General features: G+C 37.8%; 1 protein-coding gene across 2 annotated transcripts in view; it reads right to left on the bottom strand.

Moving 5' to 3' along the window:
- LOC136036869 (uncharacterized) overlaps nucleotides 1-11835 on the bottom strand; it is a 37117-nt gene extending 25282 nt beyond the window's left edge. For both annotated transcript variants that reach the window (XM_065719200.1, XM_065719201.1), the window contains exons 1-2: nucleotides 11698-11835; nucleotides 10715-10930 (exon numbers count right to left, since the gene is read on the bottom strand). In XM_065719200.1, the coding sequence (XP_065575272.1) occupies nucleotides 10715-10930; nucleotides 11698-11794 (313 nt within the window). In that variant the 5' untranslated portion in view covers nucleotides 11795-11835. The remainder of the gene's footprint in view (nucleotides 1-10714; nucleotides 10931-11697) is intronic.
- Nucleotides 11836-20442: the final 8607 nt, after the last annotated feature.

The raw sequence follows: 20442 nt of genomic DNA, 5'->3' as shown, positions 1-20442 counted from the left end.
TGAATAATTAATCACTGAAAAAATCGAAGAATAATTTTTATACCAAGCTGAAGTTGGAAGGCAATTACTTGTCATAGTTTCATCATTTATCTTGTCAGAATTGAACACTTATCGCCAATCCTCCCTACTTACAGGGAAATCCATACCGCGGTAACGTGCCGACCTAAGATAATTGGTTTTAGTTTTACGTTTGATATCAGCGACACACCCAGAACTTGGCTTACCACATTAATTCCATATCTGTAGCCATAATTTTGCTTTATTTTTTATCGACTTTAAACAAGGGTCCATTGACCAGATAGGTTTTTGTGTTCTTTTACGAATACGATGTCGAGGTACGGCAGCTTCTTCTGCCCTTTTCATACACATCACAAGTTGGTTATAATAACAGTCAATATCGGCTTTACCATTCGTAGGTACCTGGCACTGAAGAAGATGATATGGAACACGTATGGTAGAAAGAAGGGTTGTCAAGGTAGAGATGTAGTGCGGTATATTGGCTTTGCTCCAATTACTTTTTTCAAACCATTTCGATTTTTCTCGCGAGCAATTGGTTTCCGATAGATCAATATACATCGTAAATGTAGCTGAAATTGGCACGTGGTCAGTATCTTGCTCGTTAACATGAACAGAAGCAGAAGAAGAGATAATACCAGGCGAGCAAATAATATGGTCAATATCACTTGTGCTTCCAGAATGATGAACATATGAAAAATTGTGGGATTTGGGCACAACGCGGTATGAAGGAAGACACTCAAAAAGCAGTTCAATTCTCACAGAAGATCGATTAATATCCTGATTCACAAACAGTACCTGATTCACAAGATTCTTAAGCAGACCACACGCCTTTCCGAATTTAGTTAAGGATCTGATCGAGTATCCTTCATATGGGAGATAAGAGTTTATAAATACAATACTGCCGACACGCACAGCCAAAAAAAATTCGTCGGAGTAGAAGAGTACTGGGGAGGGTAGATGAATGTCCCGTTTAAAGACACAGGCTAGTCCACCGGAAGGGCGACCGCCAGTAGTTTTTGCCGGACTCGGGAACGCAGTATGTTGCTGACTTCGACGCAAAAAATTCAAACTTGAAGCAGTGAGAAGATGCTCCTGGAAACATACAAATCGTAGGAACCGTACAACTCATCAATAACAAAATCCTTATCTTTGGTGACATTTATATTGAGCGAAATAACTGAGATTGATACACTCATGGTCGAAAGGTGGATTTGCACTTTATTCGATTCTTAATAAAGGGGCAGGAAAAGCTATAGGAAGGGTGTTTTTGGCCGCAATTTTCGCAATTGGGATCAGCAATGCATGGCTCATCTTTTGTTGATATGTGTGGCCCTCCAGAACGAGAATATTTCGGGAGAACGCTGGGACAGGAATACTGTAGATGGTCTAGTGATCGGCATTTAAAACAGCATTTGGGTAGGTCCTTAAACTCGTAAACAGGAAAAATTTCATAGCCCACTCTGAGGCCATGCTTGAAAAACGTAGATTGTGCAAAAGAATCCAAAAACTCGATTTTCACAGACTTAGATAGGCCCAATCTCTTAGCATCTATGACACCGTGATGGCTTCCGAGTACCGTAATGTCAATGTCGGTAGGAATATTACGTGATATACCAAAAAACCGCTTGGAAACCACTTTTGTTGTAGTACCGGAGATTATGTTCCGGATTGACGAGCAGAAGTCTTCCGTAGCAGACTTGTCCATATTAATATACCACTTGTCATTGATGGGCTTTACGCTACGTACTAATTCATGTCCAGTAATTTGGTCTATAGCAGCTTTTCGCTTAAGAGGGTTAGATAAGGCGTCCGGGACCTTTAAGACGATAACTGTTGCATGCGAATCTAGTACTGAAGCCGGCTTGGGTGATTGGGGGAAGCTCAATTCATATTTGTCAAGTTTTGAAGACATTCCCAAAAGAACTCGATTGAGCTCATTAAATTTTGAGAATAAAGAGGTGTAGGCAGTGGCAGGGAGGCAGGGTACTTCCGTAGGACGCTTTATGACGAATGTCGGAACATCAGTGTCAGTCTCGTCAAGAGATTTTAATAAAGTAATTATGTCGCTGAAATGGCTAACCAATGCATTAGTTCCCTTCCGAACAGGGCAATCTTCATGACCCGGACAAAGCTGCCACAATAACGTCTTTGCCACCTTGACTGAATTAGAGTCAAAAAACTCCACTCCATGCCTTTTAATCACGTCATCCTCTGCTCCAATTAGCAAATTGCTCTGTACAAAATTCTGTAAAAAATTGGACATACAGCTATTTTTTTTTAGCGCGATAGTTATTGGTTGGAACGTCATCTACGTATCACAGTTAAAATTAGCGTATTTGGCTAGCCATCTGTTTTTTTTTCAGCTTGTTATTGGTAGTGTAAGAGTTGTTTTTGTATTAAAGAAATGTAAAAAGTAAGGAATAGGAGAAGACATAAATTGAAACTGACAAAAGGTAAAAAACTTCGTAATTTTCTTTTAGTGAAAGGTGGAGCCTGGAAAAAGAATAAGCTTTCTTAGAAGAATTACAACTTCATTTTGGGAGAGATTTTGCCCCTTTTATCCGTTACACCATCTACTGGTGCGCGACTAAAGTATGTCCATTCCTATGGACATCGGTTCTCAGTTAAGTGTTAGAAGTTAGAAACATACGAGTTGACAGAATGGAAGAACTTCCTTGTTTAAATGTGTTTTCTTTACTTTCTCTTATGGTCACCCTCAAAAGTTGAAACCATGTTTTTCTTCTAGCTAACATATCTGATGCCTTAGCAATCATCGACGCTAGTGATGTTGAGGACCTTTCTGCAGATGAAAGTAATGATGACCTTTTTGAGCCTCACGATACAGAACTTGAAGATTCAAGCGAAGATGAAGATCCTAACAGCGCCTTCCTTCCAGGCAATGAAAGCATCATTGTCGAGGAAGTATATTTGCTTGAATTTGATTTTGAAGATGACATACCTCTAGCCAAGTGGGCTTGAGCTTATGAAACATCCAAAATTGATTAAATGGAGGGAAAGCACGAGGTTTGAGATTCCTTTAGGTCCAGAAAGAGATGGAGTTATCTTTACTGACCATTCTGATTGAAAACCAAAGATTTTTTTACATAGTACTTCCTCCAGTCTTTTTTCGATGAAACGGTATATGCCACAAACTACACCCATCAAAAAAATCGACAAGAGCCTGAATGTCACTGGTGAAAAGCTTAAGAATTTTTTGGGAGTTGTAATATTGATGGGCAATCTCAAGTATCCTTTAATCCAAATGTACTCTAAGGCGCAGTACCGTGCAAACCAGATAGCAGTAAATATTGGAAAAAACCATTTCTTCACTCTAAGAAGCACTCTCAAATCTGTGGTTGCTGAGGAAGTTTCTAACGACATTAAGAAGAACAATCGGTTGTGGAGAGTTTGGTCAATTATTTACCGTTTCTGTACCGTTTGCCTCTCTTTCCTGAGGGACAAAATCTGTTCAATTGATGAGCATTATCCCATTTTACGGGAAAATGTCACAAAAGCAGTATCTACCCAATAAGCCAAACCCCACCGGCTACAAAAACTTTGTCATGGCTAATCCAAAGGGCCTTGTACTTGACTTAGAGATTTATCAGGGTGCCTTTACGCTTCCTGAAGGTATACAATGCCTTGGTCTTGCAGCTAGAATCGTATTCAGGCTATCTCAAAATTTCTCCTTCCCCCTCGAGATCTTGGCTCTACTTAGATCGATTTTTCAACTTAACAAAACCACTCGACGTTCTTTGCCAAATGTAGATAGCTGCAACTGGTCGAATAATCCGATACAGATTTGAAAAGAGACCGTACCTCTGAAGCCAGAGAAAGAAATGAAGAAAAAAGGGAGAGGGAAGAAAGTAGCATTTGTGCAAGAAGATCGGAGACAAGCGGAAAGGGTTTGATACAAAAATTGTCACACTAGAATTGAATTGCAAGACAGTAGAAGAAGAGACGACAGTGGAAAGGTGGGACAAAAGCAGGGGAAGAGGATCACAAACTCTTGCCCAAGGTCTGTAGCTGACTGCAACAAGTAAATGGGTGGAGTGGACGTGGTTGTCGTATGATCAGTTATTATCGATTCGCTTCTAGAACTAGAAAATGGACCGTAATATTCTCTCAGCATTTTATTGATGCTGCATGCTCAAACACTTTTATCGTGATGCAAACAATTTTCTCATGAATAAAATAGCAGGTCAAGCTTGAACAAACCCATCTTATATCGATTTCACGTGGCAGAGTACCTTATCTGTCAGCCGAAGCCGGAGAAGTATGTTGAGGAAGATGACGATTGTGAAATAATTGCGGCTGGTAATTTCAATAACTGCAAACTATTACCGCCTGATAGAGTTAGAGGAGTCAATCACTTACCCGAACACCATGACCTAAAGAACGCAAAGAGCACTTTCCTGGCTGCTCAATGAAGACGAGGTTGTGGTGGGTTGAATTTAAAGTATTTCTATGGTATGTATTGTTGGTGACAGAAACTGCTTTTCTTGTTTCCACCAGTAAACAAGAACAAGAAACTGTTCCACCAGTAAACAAGAACAAGGTGGAAACAAGAAACTGTTTTCCTTGTTTCCACCAGTAGAAACAAGAAAATTAGTTTCTGTTTCCATGGAAACATTTCCTGTTTCTTTCTCATGATGAAAATAAAAGTGTTATATTGTCGAAATGCATGTCTAATTTACTCCGTTTGGAACCAATGTCCACGGAAGAGGACAATGGATTTTAGAGATTGGTACGGATTAAAATTTTTTTGGTCATTTTTACAATCAGTGACTTTTCTAACACATGTGGTGTAAAGTTCACGCGTCTTCAATAACTATATCTATGCCGGTAGTCAGGAGGTTAAATAACGTATAAGGTGGTTAAAAGAAACCCCACCTTCATATCATTCTGAACTAATTCCATTCCAAACCTATGCTGAATATTACCTTACTACCAAGATGAATAAAAAAATAGGATGATATACTACCCCAATGATGCTAACGCTACTCCCCTTACTTCCCAAATGCTAGGATTTGCGGAAAAAATGTAGTTTGCAGTAAGTATTTAATTTTCAGAAAAAATGCAAAAGAATACTTAAAAAATCCTTATTTTGATGCGGAACAATGGCAACCCCCATAACCTTATCTTACAGAAGCTGAGTTTCAATCCATTTGTTGCTGTTTAACTTTTATTCCTGCGTTGACATTCGGGTAAATTCTTTAGGTAAATTCGGGTAAATCTTTCGCAATTCTCACTGACTTTCCCCTCGAATGCACAGGATAGGTCATCTGATTTTGGCAGGGACCTTCTCCTGTCTAGCTCCCCAAATAATGATCCAGACCCCTCCCCCGCCCCCAACCTAACTTCCTCCAGCATTAATCTCATTCGTGACACCACAGTCTCCCCTGTTTACTCTTCAGACATCCTCCCAATTATTCCCCTAGAGCCACGAAAATAAAAACAAAACAGTTTCTTCTTCGTTTGGCTCAAGATATCATTTTCCAAATTTCTTACTATGTAATGCCAAAAATCACAACTTCGAGAAAATGACAGAACTGGCTGCTATGGCGAATCTCACAAATTCCCACCTTGTTGCCATAACTGAAGTCGAGGCGCAACATTCTGACTTCCTGAAAGCTTCGGGCTACAAAAATTTTTGGAAACTGAGGCCAACCGATCACCTGCCTGGTAAGGATAGCGGAGGACTTCTCCTGCTTTTCCGTGAGGAACTTAGTCCAGAACTGACCACAAAATCATTGATGATTATGCCGAAATAATGCTGATAAGTATTAAACTGAAAGTACTCCCTCGTCCAACGTCTAATATCCTAGTGTCTAATTTTCATTACTCTCCAGGTCAGCATGCGGAGATTCAACGAAAGTTCGTTGAAAAACTTCAATCCAGTGCTGATTTTGCTCTCTCGAAATTCCCAGACGCTAGGATTTTACTCCTTGATGATGCCAATAAACTGAAACTCAGACACCTATGCAGGGGTCTACACCTAAATCAAGTGGTAAATATACCCACAACCAAAGGAGGATCCTCTTTAGATGTCATCTGTACTAATGTGCATAAATTCTACAGTAAACCACGAGCCTTACCACCGTTAGGAGGCAGCTGCCATTATCTTCTCAGAATGCAGCCACTGGATCAAATCAAGGTTGAATACAAGGTCACTGAAACTCGTGCATCGCCCACTAACCGACAAAGGTACTCTCAGTTTTGGTTCCTGGATTTCTGAAGAATGCTGGTCTGGTGCCCTAGATACTCCTGATGTCAATTCGAAAGTTCAAATCTTTCAAAGGAAGCTATCTGATAATTATGGAAAATCTTTTCCTGAAAAGAAAACTAAAAAGTGTTTAAATGATAAACCCTACGTTAATAGAACTCTAAAAGCCGAGATCAAAGAAAAAATTCGTTTACTGCGTAATGTTAGAAGAGATGAAGCCAACCATATGCGTAAAAGCGAATTCGAAAAGCATCTGTCACGTACTATAAAAATACTATAAAAGATATTTTTAATTATAACCTCAAGAAGTGGTATGATCTAGTTTTAAAAAAAAAAACTTTCCGGCAAGCAAATTATCCACTTTACGCAGAGAGTTTTGAGTCTATTACCCATAGTCAGGATGAAAACCTTCCCCATATATCACCAAAGGATATCGAGAAGAAGATAAATAATAAAATGGACAAGTATATGTCCATCAGATATTCCGACCGTACTTGTCAAAGCCTCGCTGACAAGCTGTCCCTACCATTGGCAGATATCTTCTGCACGATCGCTGAAAGTGGATGCTACCCTGACACCTGGAAGCAGGGATTCGTCACGCCGATTCAGAAGAAGGGCGCTGAGGAGGGTTTCAATGTGGTTCGACAATTACGGTCACCTCAGTTCTTTTGAAATAATATGAAAGCTTTCTGACTGATTGGCTCAAATCAAAAAATGATGAACTTATTGACCAAAAGCAATTTGATAATCAACGTGGCCTTTTTACTACTCATTATCTTGTAAGCTTACGGGATACAATAGATTAAAATTTGGAAAACCCTGATGTTTGGCTAAATCTACTTCTAATAGACCTCCAAAAAGCTTTTGATTTACTTAACCACAATGTTTTAGTCGAAAAAATCCTAAGAGAATTCATGTTAACCCAAATCTTGTTAGAATAATAGCGTCTTTCTTTTCCAGTAGAACTCAATATGTAAAGTATAAAAATGGCTATTCAGATCTTCTTCCAGTTTACTGTGGTGTGCCCAAGGGTACCCTCCTTGGCTCGCTCCTGTTCCTGATTATGATAAATGGACTTGCTACTGTACACCCTAACCGCCGGAAATTTGTTGACGACATATCCTTACTTGAAAAATGCCGGAAAATTTTGAAGAGCTCAGCCATGGAAATCATGAAAAATATTTTCGGTGACGCTGCATAGGCCGACATGACTGTGAATGCCAAAAAGTCAAATATCATGACTATCAGTTTCTTGAAGAGTACACCTTTGTTCAAGCAACCAATCCCTCCGGAGATGTCCGTCCAGCAGTGCAAAACTCCTCGGTATCGAGCGAGCGATCTGAATCGATGTTTCGATGTTTCGAGTGATCTGAAGTGGGAAGTCCACGTTACCAATATCACAAAACAAGCTAATTTGGCACTTTCTACGCTTAAATTTTTCTTCAAGTTTTCTTGCCCTGTATTCCACCTTTTAAGAATTTATACAAGTTTCATTGGCCCTGTTCTTGAATATTCTTGTCCGGTTTGGCATTTTGGCTTAACTACTTCTCAATCTTATTCAATAGAGTCAGTCCATTTTAAGAATTTATACAATTTTCATTGGCCCTAGGTTAAATTTTTTGAGAATTATATTAAGTTTTATTTTTCAGGTTAACTTAGAGGAGGTATAAAACTAAACTTAAGAATAAGTTTCCCCAATATAGAAATAACCCTAACAATGGATTCTTATGGAAGAAAAGAAAAGAAATAAAAAAATTCCCATGAATAATACTATCTCTACAAAAAAGAACAAAAATTAATTAAAAAAAAAATCCTCAAAACACCTTTTTCAAAGAAAATAAAGAGCCACATCACGTACTGGAACTTATACAATTAGCCCTTGATATGACATTGCTGATATAGTTGAAGTAGTGTTGCAGCAGTGGTAGTGGTATTAGTATTACTATTAGCAAGCAAATGTTATCTTTTTGCTCAATTGGTCATCTGTCTCATCGTTTCCAGAAAGTTCGAAAATAAAATACTTAGCCAGTCCTTTTGACAACCCAAGTTGAGCCCTTTTGACGACCCGTATACACATAACGTGTTTAGATTTAGTTCAGCATTCCGTTCAACATTTTCTGAAAGGCTAGAATGAATGTTCTTTGTCTTTTCGGAAAAAAACAAATCTTTATGTAAAGTCAATAGCATATGCTCTATGTGAACAATGAATGAATTGCATAACTTACAGTCCGCGCTTTGAGGACTCTGGGGGGGGGGGGGGTTGACATCCCCAAAGACATATTTTCTGGAATTTCAACAATGCTGAAGAAAATATATGTCTCAAAATTTTGACTGGATGTTTGGTTTGGGAAATGACGGACGGGGGGCGGGGTTGGCTTGTTGCCCTCAAATAACTTTCGACTCAAAGGGCACTATAACTTCCAATTTCAAATCAAATGCCCCAGATGGGCATTTGTCAGATCAAATCAGATACAAAAGAGGAAGTGAGGAGGAGGGTTTAGTTATAGCCCCCTCACTCACTCTGACTATTAAAACACAACTAGAACTTCTGATTTCCAATCAAATGGGCCTCCTCTGAAGTTTTTACGACTACTCTTTCCATAAAAACCTAATAAGCCCCTGGGGAATATCGTACAACCCTTGTCTTAAGGGCTGGGGGTGGGGAAGGTTGTCATCTTCAAAAACATAATAACTGGATATTTCAAATACGCTGAATGAGATGGCTATTTTGAAATTTTGATTGGATGTGTTTAGGAAAATGACGGGCGTGGGGGCTGGCTGCCCTTTAATCACTTTCAGCTATTTAAAAGGGCACTAGAACTTGAAATTTCCAATTGAATGAGCCCCTTTCTAAGTTTCTACGGCAACTCCTTCTAAACGAAGCGCCCTGGCCTAAAAAAAATAAAACATTGTGTCCACATCGCTCTTTACTTAGCCACCACTTTTGCGCTGCCTATGATTCCCTTACTAGGATCATAGTTCTATTAACCATAAACAAGGTAGCGCCGCTATAGATTACACAGTGGTCTAGAAATCACATCATGGCAAATATATAATTACAGCTTAGATAGTTAATCTTTATATTAACTCTTATCATTCCATACAATTTTCAAAGTTTCGTACATATTGAAAAATATTTATTTTATTCTACTTGTAGCAAAATTAGAGTAAATAAGATGAATTAGGTAATCTTTTGGATATATCGTATCAAATTGCCTGCACCTTTTTTATTAAAAAAAAATAACTGAAAGTAAGGTGCATCATTAAAACTTAAAACGTGCAGAAACTATTACGTAAAAGAGGGGGTTTGTCACCTCTATAACACCTCGCTTTTTATGTTAAAGTTATTAGTACTTTTAAAGTTTTTTAGAATTAACAAATAATTCAAACTTTAGCGTAAAGGTCGAGGAGTTGAATAGGGGGCGGTCACCTCATATACGTCATAAATTCCTTTTCGTTTTAAGTTTTGACGTTGCTTCTTGTTTTCAGCTGATTTTTTTATTTAATTTCTAGTCGTTTTCCAATAATACCAGGAAATCCCCCCCCCCCCCAAAGAGAGATCCTCTTGACAATTCAATCTTGGTGAAAATTTACCCCGGACAATTTACTTTAACATCTCCACCCGTAAAATTGAGTCGGGAAAAACTAAGTAAGACAAATAAAAAGAATTTCGTAGAAAAATTCTGTAAAATTCCCCGAGTACAAAAATTGCCTTAAAAGTTCAGTCCCTTGAAATCTCTCTCCCCATGAAAAATTCTTCTCTTAGAAAATCCTCCCAGCAGAAAGTTTACCACCCTCTCCCCGAAAAATGTATGCACTCTTCCAAATAACAAATATTAGGCCTTTGCGTAAGCAATGGGCCAGTTTTATATATTAAGGTCCGTTCCAAAGGGGCTGGTGGGGGGGGGGCAAGCTATTTACAAGAGCATATTTCTTGGACGTTTCAATTATACTATAAAAGTGGCTATCTCAAAACTTTGGTTGGACGACTTTGAGGGAATCAGCAGGACAAACCGATTCTTCTGATATGTCTATTGAGGTATTGAGTCATTTTGCTCCTTGTTTACAAGGAGCGAAACCCATTCTATCGCTGTTCACGCTCCTCTTATTACGAATTGTTTGACGAGGGACAATTAAAAATTATCTTCTTTGTTTACCCTCCCCTCAGCCTCCCAAAGGAAATGAGTCCTTCTCAGAATTGTATTTAGTCAGGCAGGAGCGTTAGTTCACGAAAATGTGGGGGAAGAAGGGGGAAAATGCATTTTTCCAAGCCTAGGGGGCGATTTTGCTGTTTTTCTTATTTTTTGTCAATAAAAACACAATAACAGTATTTGGAAAATCCAAAGGGGCAAAAAACTTAGGCTTAATTGTCCAAATCCAATCGACACGCGCGCAACCCGCCCCCTAGTTTCAGACGAGAAGCTAGAGCAATAATATAATGAGAAAAAGAATTCTTTGTCATAATCTAACCTGAGATAGCTTTTGCGGCAAGAATGTATAAAAGTCCAAGAAATGCCAGCAGTATGGCTGATATGCCAAGTACAATTATTAGAGCATAAGATGGTGTCACTGTTGGGGCTATGGAGCTGCCATTAGTAGCACCGTAGAAATAAAAGAAGCGCCCAACCTCTTCTAGGTTTTCTCTTGATGCAAGCCTTGCAATACCCTCTGTTGTGTCAGGATTCTCTGAAAATAAAGATTAGTAAGCAGCGAACAGAAAATAGCGATACATCCCGGACGAAAAAAGCGTTCTAGCTTGTTGGTAGAACGGGTTTTTGCTTGTTGGTACTCCGGTCGAAAACCGGTTAGGGTGCAATTAGCTTCTTAGGCAGCCTTGTAAATCTTTCTTGCAACCGTGCTAACCCCTTAACCCCTTTAAGATTTAGTTACATTTTATTACAGTGTAATTTGTGACTGATCACAACCCTCAAGTAAGCAGTGAGTAAAAAAAAAAAATAGTGTGTCAGCAGAAAGTGAATAACATTCCGAAAATAAAAAAAATTGATATTTTTTTAAAGAAAGTAGACTAAGAAAATTAATTACAACACTTACTCAAATACATAAGTCAGCTGTATGTGAGCTTTAAAGTATCAGAGACAGTGAAAATGAAAATTGGTTGTTGGAATTGGTGAAGTGTAGGTTTTTACAACTACATATATCTTAATAAATTAGGAAAAATTGGGAATTTAGTTTTCAATGAAAAATACCACCTTACCAAGTTTTGCAGCTTTTGGTTGTAAGTTGACGTCAAAATAATAAAAAAAATGAAACGTGGATAAAAAGCCCACAATTTATGAGGTAAAAACTTAGGGCACCAAACAGCTTGAAGAGGGGAAATTTCCTTTGGATGCGTAGTTTGGTAAAACTGTCGTAGCTTTGAGGTGGGATGTTTGGTAAAATGTTAAATAGAAAGAAAACCTAAGAACTGATCATAAAATAGAATGTTTGCCTACCAACAAGATAATCCACAGCACTGCTTAGTATTGAACATGAGCGAGGTGATAATAGTACGCTAAATATAAACAAATGGATAGCAACACTGCTAAACATTCTTTTTCATTAAGCACATGCGTTTAACACTAAAACTATACCCTAAATGGAACCACAAATCGTATCGATAAATTAGTTTAAAATGTTCTCATTTTTGTATTTACACTTTTCTTTTCAAACCCGCTCACCGGTACAAGTGAAAATAATACCTCAATTAACTCAAACATGAGGCTTTTATGTATTGAAATTAGCTTAAAAATTGTGCTTTTTTTTTAATCGGAGGAAGCGTTGCCTGAATAAAGAGCTGCGTGCCTCCAATATTTTTTTCCCGACATCATGCAAGAGACCGTCCTAACATTCAGGGGGGGCTCACATGATTAGAAATTAAAAGTTCTACCTTCTCTTTCAGGAATTAAAAGTGACTAGAGGGCAAATGGCCACCATCTCTTGCCTTTTTTGCCACCCTTTGCCCCCATAGGCCCCCATGATATCGTCTTAAGATTTTAAGATGGAATCACAATTTGCAGGTGTTGCAATAAATGTGACTTGAGGGTTGACATGACCCTCCTTCCCCTATCTGCATTCAATGAGCCAGCGACTGTAAATTGTGCAAATTGTCAATGGTTTATCAGTAGATTTAATAGCGAAAAAGTGGGGCATTATGTGATCTCTGGTGTTCGATTGACTCTAAACTTGCTGGGATCGTTCTCTCGACAAAGAGAACCACATATTGTGGAGCGGAGGGTTTCACGGTGACCGGGAAATGAACCAGAAAAACTTTTCTTCTCTGTAAAGCTTACAGCCGTTTGGGCCAAGAAGAACTTAATGTACAAAACTATTATTTGTTTTAATTTGTTGCAGGATAACATAAAAAAAGTTGAACCCGAAAAACGTCATTTTTTAATACGAATGGCTCGAAATTTATTTCTTTAAATCCTTAGGCCAAGGGGAGTCCATGATTCCCTGGAAAAGAAGGCTCAATGTTGGGCCACTAAATTTTGTTCAGAGCGGGTTAAACCTTGAAGGTCCAAGTCCCTAGAAAAAAAGTTCAAGATGAAGACAACTAATTTTAGTTTGGATGAATTCCAAATTTGTCCCGAAATTTCTCTTCCGAAATATGTCCCCAGAAAGGTAAAACTTTTTTTCTCATTGCCTTGAAACTTGTATACTTTAGTCTTTGGGCCATGGGGACAACAGTGAAAAAAAATTAAAGTGGAAATTTGGCTCCTTCAAAAAGGAGCAAGAAAAAGGACACGAGAGGCAAGTAATTTTTCTTGATTTGGGGAACGGTCCTCCCATAAGTGGGGTTTGAAATAGCTCAAAATTTTTAGGTCCGATCGGCTAGAATCTTTCAAGAGTAGTTTCCTGGGTACATGTAACCAAATGTATTGTTGCTTTTCTTTTAGGGGGAGGGGCGATTCTGAAAGTTGTCCCGAAAATCTTTTTTTCTCGTGGAATGCAACCATATATTCTGGGGCCAAAGGGAACCTAATGTAAAAAGAAAACAATTTAGGGGCAATGTCCCCACCCCTAAAATGAGAACCGAAAAATTCATTTTTTCTGGTCCCCTTAAAACTTTTATCCTTAGGTCAAAGAAGCCCAAATGTACAAGATGAAAGAGAAAAAATATTGGGTTCCCTCTATAAAAAGGGTGAAAAAAGACCCTAGTGCTTTTTTTCGTCAAACGGCTTTAAAGTTACACACGCAAAGTTTTGGGTCGAGGGAGTCCTCAGGCACAAAAAAAGGCTAGATATGGGGCACGGATCGTCAAAAACTGATGCCGGAATTCTTTTTGAAAGGCTTAATATAAGTAAGTGTTTTCAAATGAAAGCAAAGAGCGACATCAATAGCGGAATCGAGAGCTATAACGCTTAAAAAAAGGCTTATCTGTTCTTTTTAATCCAGAATTATTTCAATGGACTGTTTTCGTACACATATTGCAAAATTTATGTCAAGAGAGTCACTTGAGTCTGAAGAGTCTAAAATGAGGGAAACCTAACTCCTGGTCCACTCCTGATAAAGAATGAATTCTCAAACATAAAAGAAGTTAGAATTGGGTGAAAAAAATTTCTTGAAATGCCCAACTCAATAACTACATTATTTACGCTTAAATACGTTCATAATAACACTTGTAAAACTTTAGCGTAAAGAGTAGGACGCTAAGAAGGGACAAATCCTATTCATACACAAACTAATCTGTGTTCTTTTTGAGTTTTAATGTCACTCTTTACTTTCATTTGTAGAAATTTTTTTTTGTTTATTTGCTAAAATCTTAAAAATACGGTCTACAATACACGCCCTTCGGTGTCATTAAATCATCATACTTTATTTTTCAGATACTATTAAAAAATCCACACAAAAAAGTCAGGCACAGTCAGGCCAGAAAAAATGCTCAAAATTGTGTCGCTAGCAAACCTTTCACCCTCAACATTGATTCAGTGGGACAGTGCCCTATTGGCCTAAGAATCAGCTTCCCTCTCAATGTCTTGGATCATTCTTTCTAAACTGCAAAAACCTGGAATTATACCTATAATCATCGTTGCCAGACGGGGCTCATGTGAGAACTTTTTCTTAAGGTGATTGTGAATGTAATTCTTCAGATCATTGTATCTTTTAGAGACTTCCTGAAATCAACCTAAGTTACACCAACAACCGACTAATCCATTCAACTTGAAACGGACAGGAACTACCTAAGAAATAGCAGGACTGCTGCTCTCTAGACCAACTAAGGGTCAGAGCATCATAGGCATTCGTCTTATGTGGATGCACATACTGTTTTTTAATTTAGATCATTATTTACGGTAGCATAAGTTTTAAGTCCCATAGCAGCTTATAATGCAAACATATTTTGGCTGATAGGACACTAAAATTCAATTTGGCTTTCTTCCTTCCATCTTGTGATAATTTAAAACTCACTTAACCCCTCCTCTTTGACACTCTCTGGATCTTTCAACTCAATACCCCAAGCTATCCCTAAGATATTGCAGATAATTTGAAAACTTTGTTGCACATGTTATCTTTTGATTTACTCAGGTTCACGTATCACTCCCAGAGTATACCCTGGGAATGTTCCTGGGATCCTAGCCTAGCAAATGATCGGTAAGACCTCCTAGCTTATCATAGAACCAAGACCAAGCGTGGCCACCTCTTCTCCTAACCTAACTGTGAGTAATGGGTAATACCTGCAACATCTATAAGATGTTGCACATAGTATCTTTTGATTTAATGAGGTTCGCTTGTCGTTCCCAGAGCATACCTTAGGGAGGCTCCTAGGACCCTAGCCTAGAAAATGCTCGGTAAGACTTCCTAGCTTACCATAGAATCAAGACCAATCATGGCCGCCTCTTCTCCTAAAACCTAACTCTGAGCATTGGGTAATATCTGCAACATCTATAAGATATTGCAAATAATTTGAAAAAAGATGTTGCAGATAATTTGAAAAACTTTTTCGCACATATTACCTTTTGATTTGCTCAGGTTCACGCGTCGCTCCCAGAGCATACCCTGGGGAGGCACCTCGGCTCCTAGCATAGCAAATGATCGGTGAGACTTCCGACCTCCTAGCACATCAAAGAATCAAGGCCAAGCGCGGCCACCTCTTCTACTAAAACATAACTGTGGGCAATAGTTAGTTTCCATAATTTCACTTTTTAAAACAGCCCTAGCATCCTTTCTTCAACAAAGTTTAACCAGAACTAATAAAAATCAACAGTGGACAGGTTTTCCAACGAATAAAATTTCCAAAATTTTTTTTTCTGAATTATGTCTTTTTTTGTCCTTAATAATATGGATTAAGGTTTTTGATTGTATTGAACTGGTTGAACTTCGTTGAAATAAGGATGCTAAGGCTGTTTTACAAAGTTTTTAAGAACATTTTTGGTTTTAATTTTCACATTTTCATGTAAGTTCTTATATAGATATATTTTTTTTGCTCATCCTTTTGTCTCAAAGAGTGTGTTTTCAAAGTTTCGAGTTTCGAAAGTTTCAAAGTTGCCAATCTTACACAACATAAAAAAACCTTCCTTCCCCTTTCTATTATGAAATATGTGCGTAAACAATTGGCAATTTTTGTTATTTATACCCCTGACCCGGAGGTTTTGGCGTCATGTCATACCGGAAACGTATTTAATGGGATTTTCAATAATTCTTTTTCAACATTTGGACACATAAAAATTTTTATGAGATGTCTTGGAAGATTTCAGGAGACAGAGTAACAAAGAAAGGCGCAGTTGGGGGCTGTTTGCCATCCATTCCCTTTCGACCTTCAAAAAGGACACTAAAACATACAATTTTCAATCATGTAGTCCCCCTAGTTTTATAACCACTCATTCCATGAAAGGTGGCTAGTAAAAGAAATAGTAATCCTAATCAAACAGTTCGTGGTAACGAACTGTAGTAAGGAACGACCCGGCTCAATAGTAAACGAAACTCTAAAAAACGGAATTTTTGATACTAATAGATACATCAAAAGAATTAAATTTTTATGCTGATTTTAAATATATAAGTTTCATCAAATTTAGTCTTAACTATCAAAAGTTACGAGCCTGAGAAAATTTGCCTTATTTTTGAACATAGGGGGAAACACCCCCTAAAAGTCATAGATTCTTAACGAAGTCACAACATCGTATTGAGCGTATCAGAGAACACTACTGCAGAAGTTTCCAGCTCCTATCTACAAAAATGTGGAATTTCGTTTTTTTTGCCAGAAGACGATCGCGGGTGCGTGTTTATTTGTTTTTTTTTCCAGGGGTGATTGTATCGACTCAGTGATCATGGAATGTCGCGAGAGGGCTCATTATAACGGAAAGTAAAAGTTCTAGTGCCCTTTTCAAGTGACTAAAAAATTGGAGGGCACCAAGGCCCCCTTCAACGCTCATTTTCCCCAAAGTCAGCGAATCAAAATTCTGAGATAGCTATCTTGTTCAACAGAGTCGAAAAAACCTAATAACTACGTCTTTGGGACGAGTCCCCCGGGGAGGGGCTACAAGTTACAAACTTTGACAAGTGTTTACATACAGAAATGTTTATTGGGAAACATAGAGACATTTTCTGGGGATTTTTTGTTGGGGGGGCTGAGGGAAGGTGGTTACGTGGGAGGATCTTTCCATGGAAGAATTTGTCATTAGGGAAGAGAATTTCCATGAAGAGGGCGCAGGATTTTCTAGCGTTATTTAAAACTAAAAACAATGAAAAAATAAATATGGAAAAGTTTTATCAACTGAAAGTAAAAACCAGCATTAAAACTTAAAACGAACAGAAATTATTACGCATATGAGGGGTTAATCTCCTCCTAAATACCTTGCTTTTTACGGTAAAGTATTTTTAGTAATTTCAACTATTTATTCCACGGCATTTGTGATTCAGGGGTCATTCTTATAGAATTGGGACAAAATTTAAGCTTTAGTGTAAAGTGCGAGGTATTAACGAGGAGGCAAACCCTCTCATATACGTAATAAAAACATACGAATATAGAAGTTCGTTACGTAAGTTAATTCGTAAGTTACGTATATTTTTTACTAATAAAAACGTTCGTAAAAAATTAAAAGCTGTAGTTCCCTCTCTAAGTAATCAAAAGATTGGAGGGCAACTAAGCCTGCCCCCGCCACCTCTTTTTCTTATCAAAATCGTCTGACCAAAACTAAGAGAAAGCCATTGAGCCAAAAACAAAAATTAACATGCAAATTTGCTATATGAAAGGGACTGTTCCCTCCTCAACGCCCCGCTCTTTACGCTTAAATTTTACTGTTTTAAAATAAAGAGTTGAGAGAAAGAGACAAACTTTAGCTTAAAGAGAGGGGCATTGAAGAGGGAACAGCCCCTTTCATATACGAAGTAATTTCTGTTCATTTTAAGTTTTAATGTCGCTCCTTACTTTCAGTTAAAAAAAAAACTTTTTTTTAATACATAAAGGCATGAGGCTCTTTGCTTAGGTACAGCCTCCAAGTGGGACCTTAGACACTTCAAGACGCAAAATTTATCTTTCTGATTTATTTATTATTGATTTATCTGATTATTAAGTATTTTTAATGTTTCTTTCTACCTTTAACTGCTTCTCACAAAACGGTTCTAGAGAAATACAGAAACGATTTTTCTACAGCAGAGGGGTTTTTTCTACCTCATATACTTCCCCTTAATCCACACATTAGCTTTATATTTAATGTATTTATGTTTATGTTCGTTTTATTTGATATTTGGCCGAATAATCAAACTTTTGATTTATTCAACATTCCCCGATAGTTTCAACTTCATACCCCTAGTCGTTCCTGACAAAAAGCAGATACGTCCTTTACACATCCTGGATGCACCAAGTGTCCTTTGATTTAGTCCAATATTCCCCTCGTATTGTCCAAAAGTTTTAACTTAATACTCTTGTTTGTCCCCAAGATATTACAGATAAGCCCTTTTTACAAACTTGGATGCATATAATCTTTTTTTTTTTTCCAACATACACTGAGAGTTTCAACTTCATACCTTAAGACGTTCTGGAGATTTTACATGTATACCGTTTTGACTACCCAGTGGCACTTACTGTTGTTTGATTTAGTTCAATTTCTCCCTCAATATGCCGATCGTTCATGAGACAGTGCAGATACCCCTTTTGCAAAATTGGAAACATGTAATAACCCTTTATTTACTTTGATATCCCCTTCAATATGCCTTGGAAGTTTCAACTTAGTTGTCCTCAACCGTTCCTGAGATATTGCAGATAAGCCCTTTTGACAATCTGGATGAATATAGTATCCTTTGATTTGGTTCAACATCCTCTCAACACGCCTGGAAAGTTTCAACTTCATATCCTAAGTCATTCTTTTATGTATTCCAGATCCGTCTTCTCCACCCCTTGATGCATCTAGTGTCTATCGAATATGAAATTTAAAACTCAATACCCTTAGCCCTTTGGGACACCCAAGATCAAACATGATCCTCTTCCCAATAACCTAACAATGAAGCTCCAGATCAAACAGTGCACACGTTTCATAATTTGTAGCCCTTGCCTTGGAGGCTGTGGGAGGGGGCTAGTTGCCTCCTATATCAACATTCTTCCTTCCAGCTCGAAATATTTATAATCGAAATATCCTTTCTTATATTGCATGGCTTAATCTATGTCTTTAAAACAGAAGACCAGCATTCATCTGGTTTCCTAATTAGTAAAAAAAAAATAATAAAAAAATAGTAAATTATACCTTGTATTAAAGAAGACTTGAAATTTGTGTTAAAAACTTTTGACCTATACCTTGTGACTCTTTGTCAAAACTCTACCTTTTAAAATAATAAAAACTTTAGTGTAAAGAGCGAGGCGTAGAGTAGGGGATAGCCCATTTCATATACGCAATAATTTCTGTTCGTTTTAAGTTTTAATGTCGCTCCTTACTTTTAGGTTAAAAAAAGCTCGTTTTTTTATTAAATTTATGAATGTTTTTCAATTAAGTGCAGGTTCGAATTTGGCTCACCATACGTGAAAAAAAAATATTAATTTTGGCAGATTTAATCCGTATATGAAGGGTTACCCCCTCCTCAATACCTTGCTCTTTACGCTAAAGCTGTTAGTACTTTCAAAAGTTTTTAAACGGCCCTTGTGTTTCATTTTTAGTAAACAGTCAAACTTTAGAGTACAGAGTAAAGTATTGAGGAGGGCGCAACCCTTGATATATGGAAAAATTTCTCTTTGTTTTTCAAATAATACCGGTAAATATGGCTCCCGTTCTATGAAATTTACCCCTCACCCTCACGGAAACCTCCGTGGAAACTTCATCCAATGTAAAGTCTGCCCCTCCCGTCAAATTCCCTCTAGACAGTTCCATCCTCGCTGAGTATCCCCCCTACCTGTAGAATTGCTTGTGGAAGATTCAGCCTGAAAAAATCCTCCTTAACATTCTTTCATTTGAATAGCCCTTTAATCTCTAATCGGTTTTCCTATCACTCCAGAAATGCCCATTTCAGTGGAAATTATTTCCCAGAAAACAAATCACGCGGAAAAAAACCCTTGATAATTATTCCCGAAACATCTCCACCTGAAAAGTTTGGCAAAGAGAATGTAGGTCAATTAAAACTAAATCTGTCAAATCCCACAGTGTAACATATCCCCCGGAATATTCAACCCCATGAAATCTTCCTCACCAAGGAAGATTCTCCCCAAGGAAATCTGCCCCAAGAACACCCCCCTCCAAAAAATTGTCTGCATACCTGCCAATAAAAAATACTATACTCAAAGAATGGGAAAATTTCTTAACTTACAGGGCTCTCACCACGGACTTTAGGAGGACATTTTACACCTAAAGATATAATTATTTTATCTTTCAACTGTACTGAACAAAATGGCAATCTGAAAATTTTTATCATATAATTTTGTGGAAAAATTGGGCACGGGAGGTGGCCTAGTCGCCCTCCAATCTATTCGGCCACTTAAAAAGGGCACTAGAACTTTTAATTTCCATTCGAATGAGCCCTCGCCCGATATTCTTGGAACACTAAGTCGATACGATCATCCCTGGAAAAAAAACAAATAAACACGCATGTATGATCTTTCTTATGGCAAAAAAAAATTCGACATTTTTGCAGATAGGATCTTAAAACCTCTACAGTAGGGTTTTCTGATACGCTGGTGTAATTTTCATTAACGTTTTATGATTTTTAAGGGGTTTTTGCCTCTTTTCTTGAAAATAAGGTAAATTTTCTCTGGCTCGTAACCTTTGATGGGTAAGACTAAG

The sequence above is a fragment of the Artemia franciscana genome, chromosome 16, assembly GCF_032884065.1.
Source record: "Artemia franciscana chromosome 16, ASM3288406v1, whole genome shotgun sequence".
Classification (NCBI taxonomy): Eukaryota; Metazoa; Arthropoda; class Branchiopoda; order Anostraca; family Artemiidae; genus Artemia; species Artemia franciscana.
This window is presented reverse-complemented; position numbering and strand designations above follow the sequence as displayed.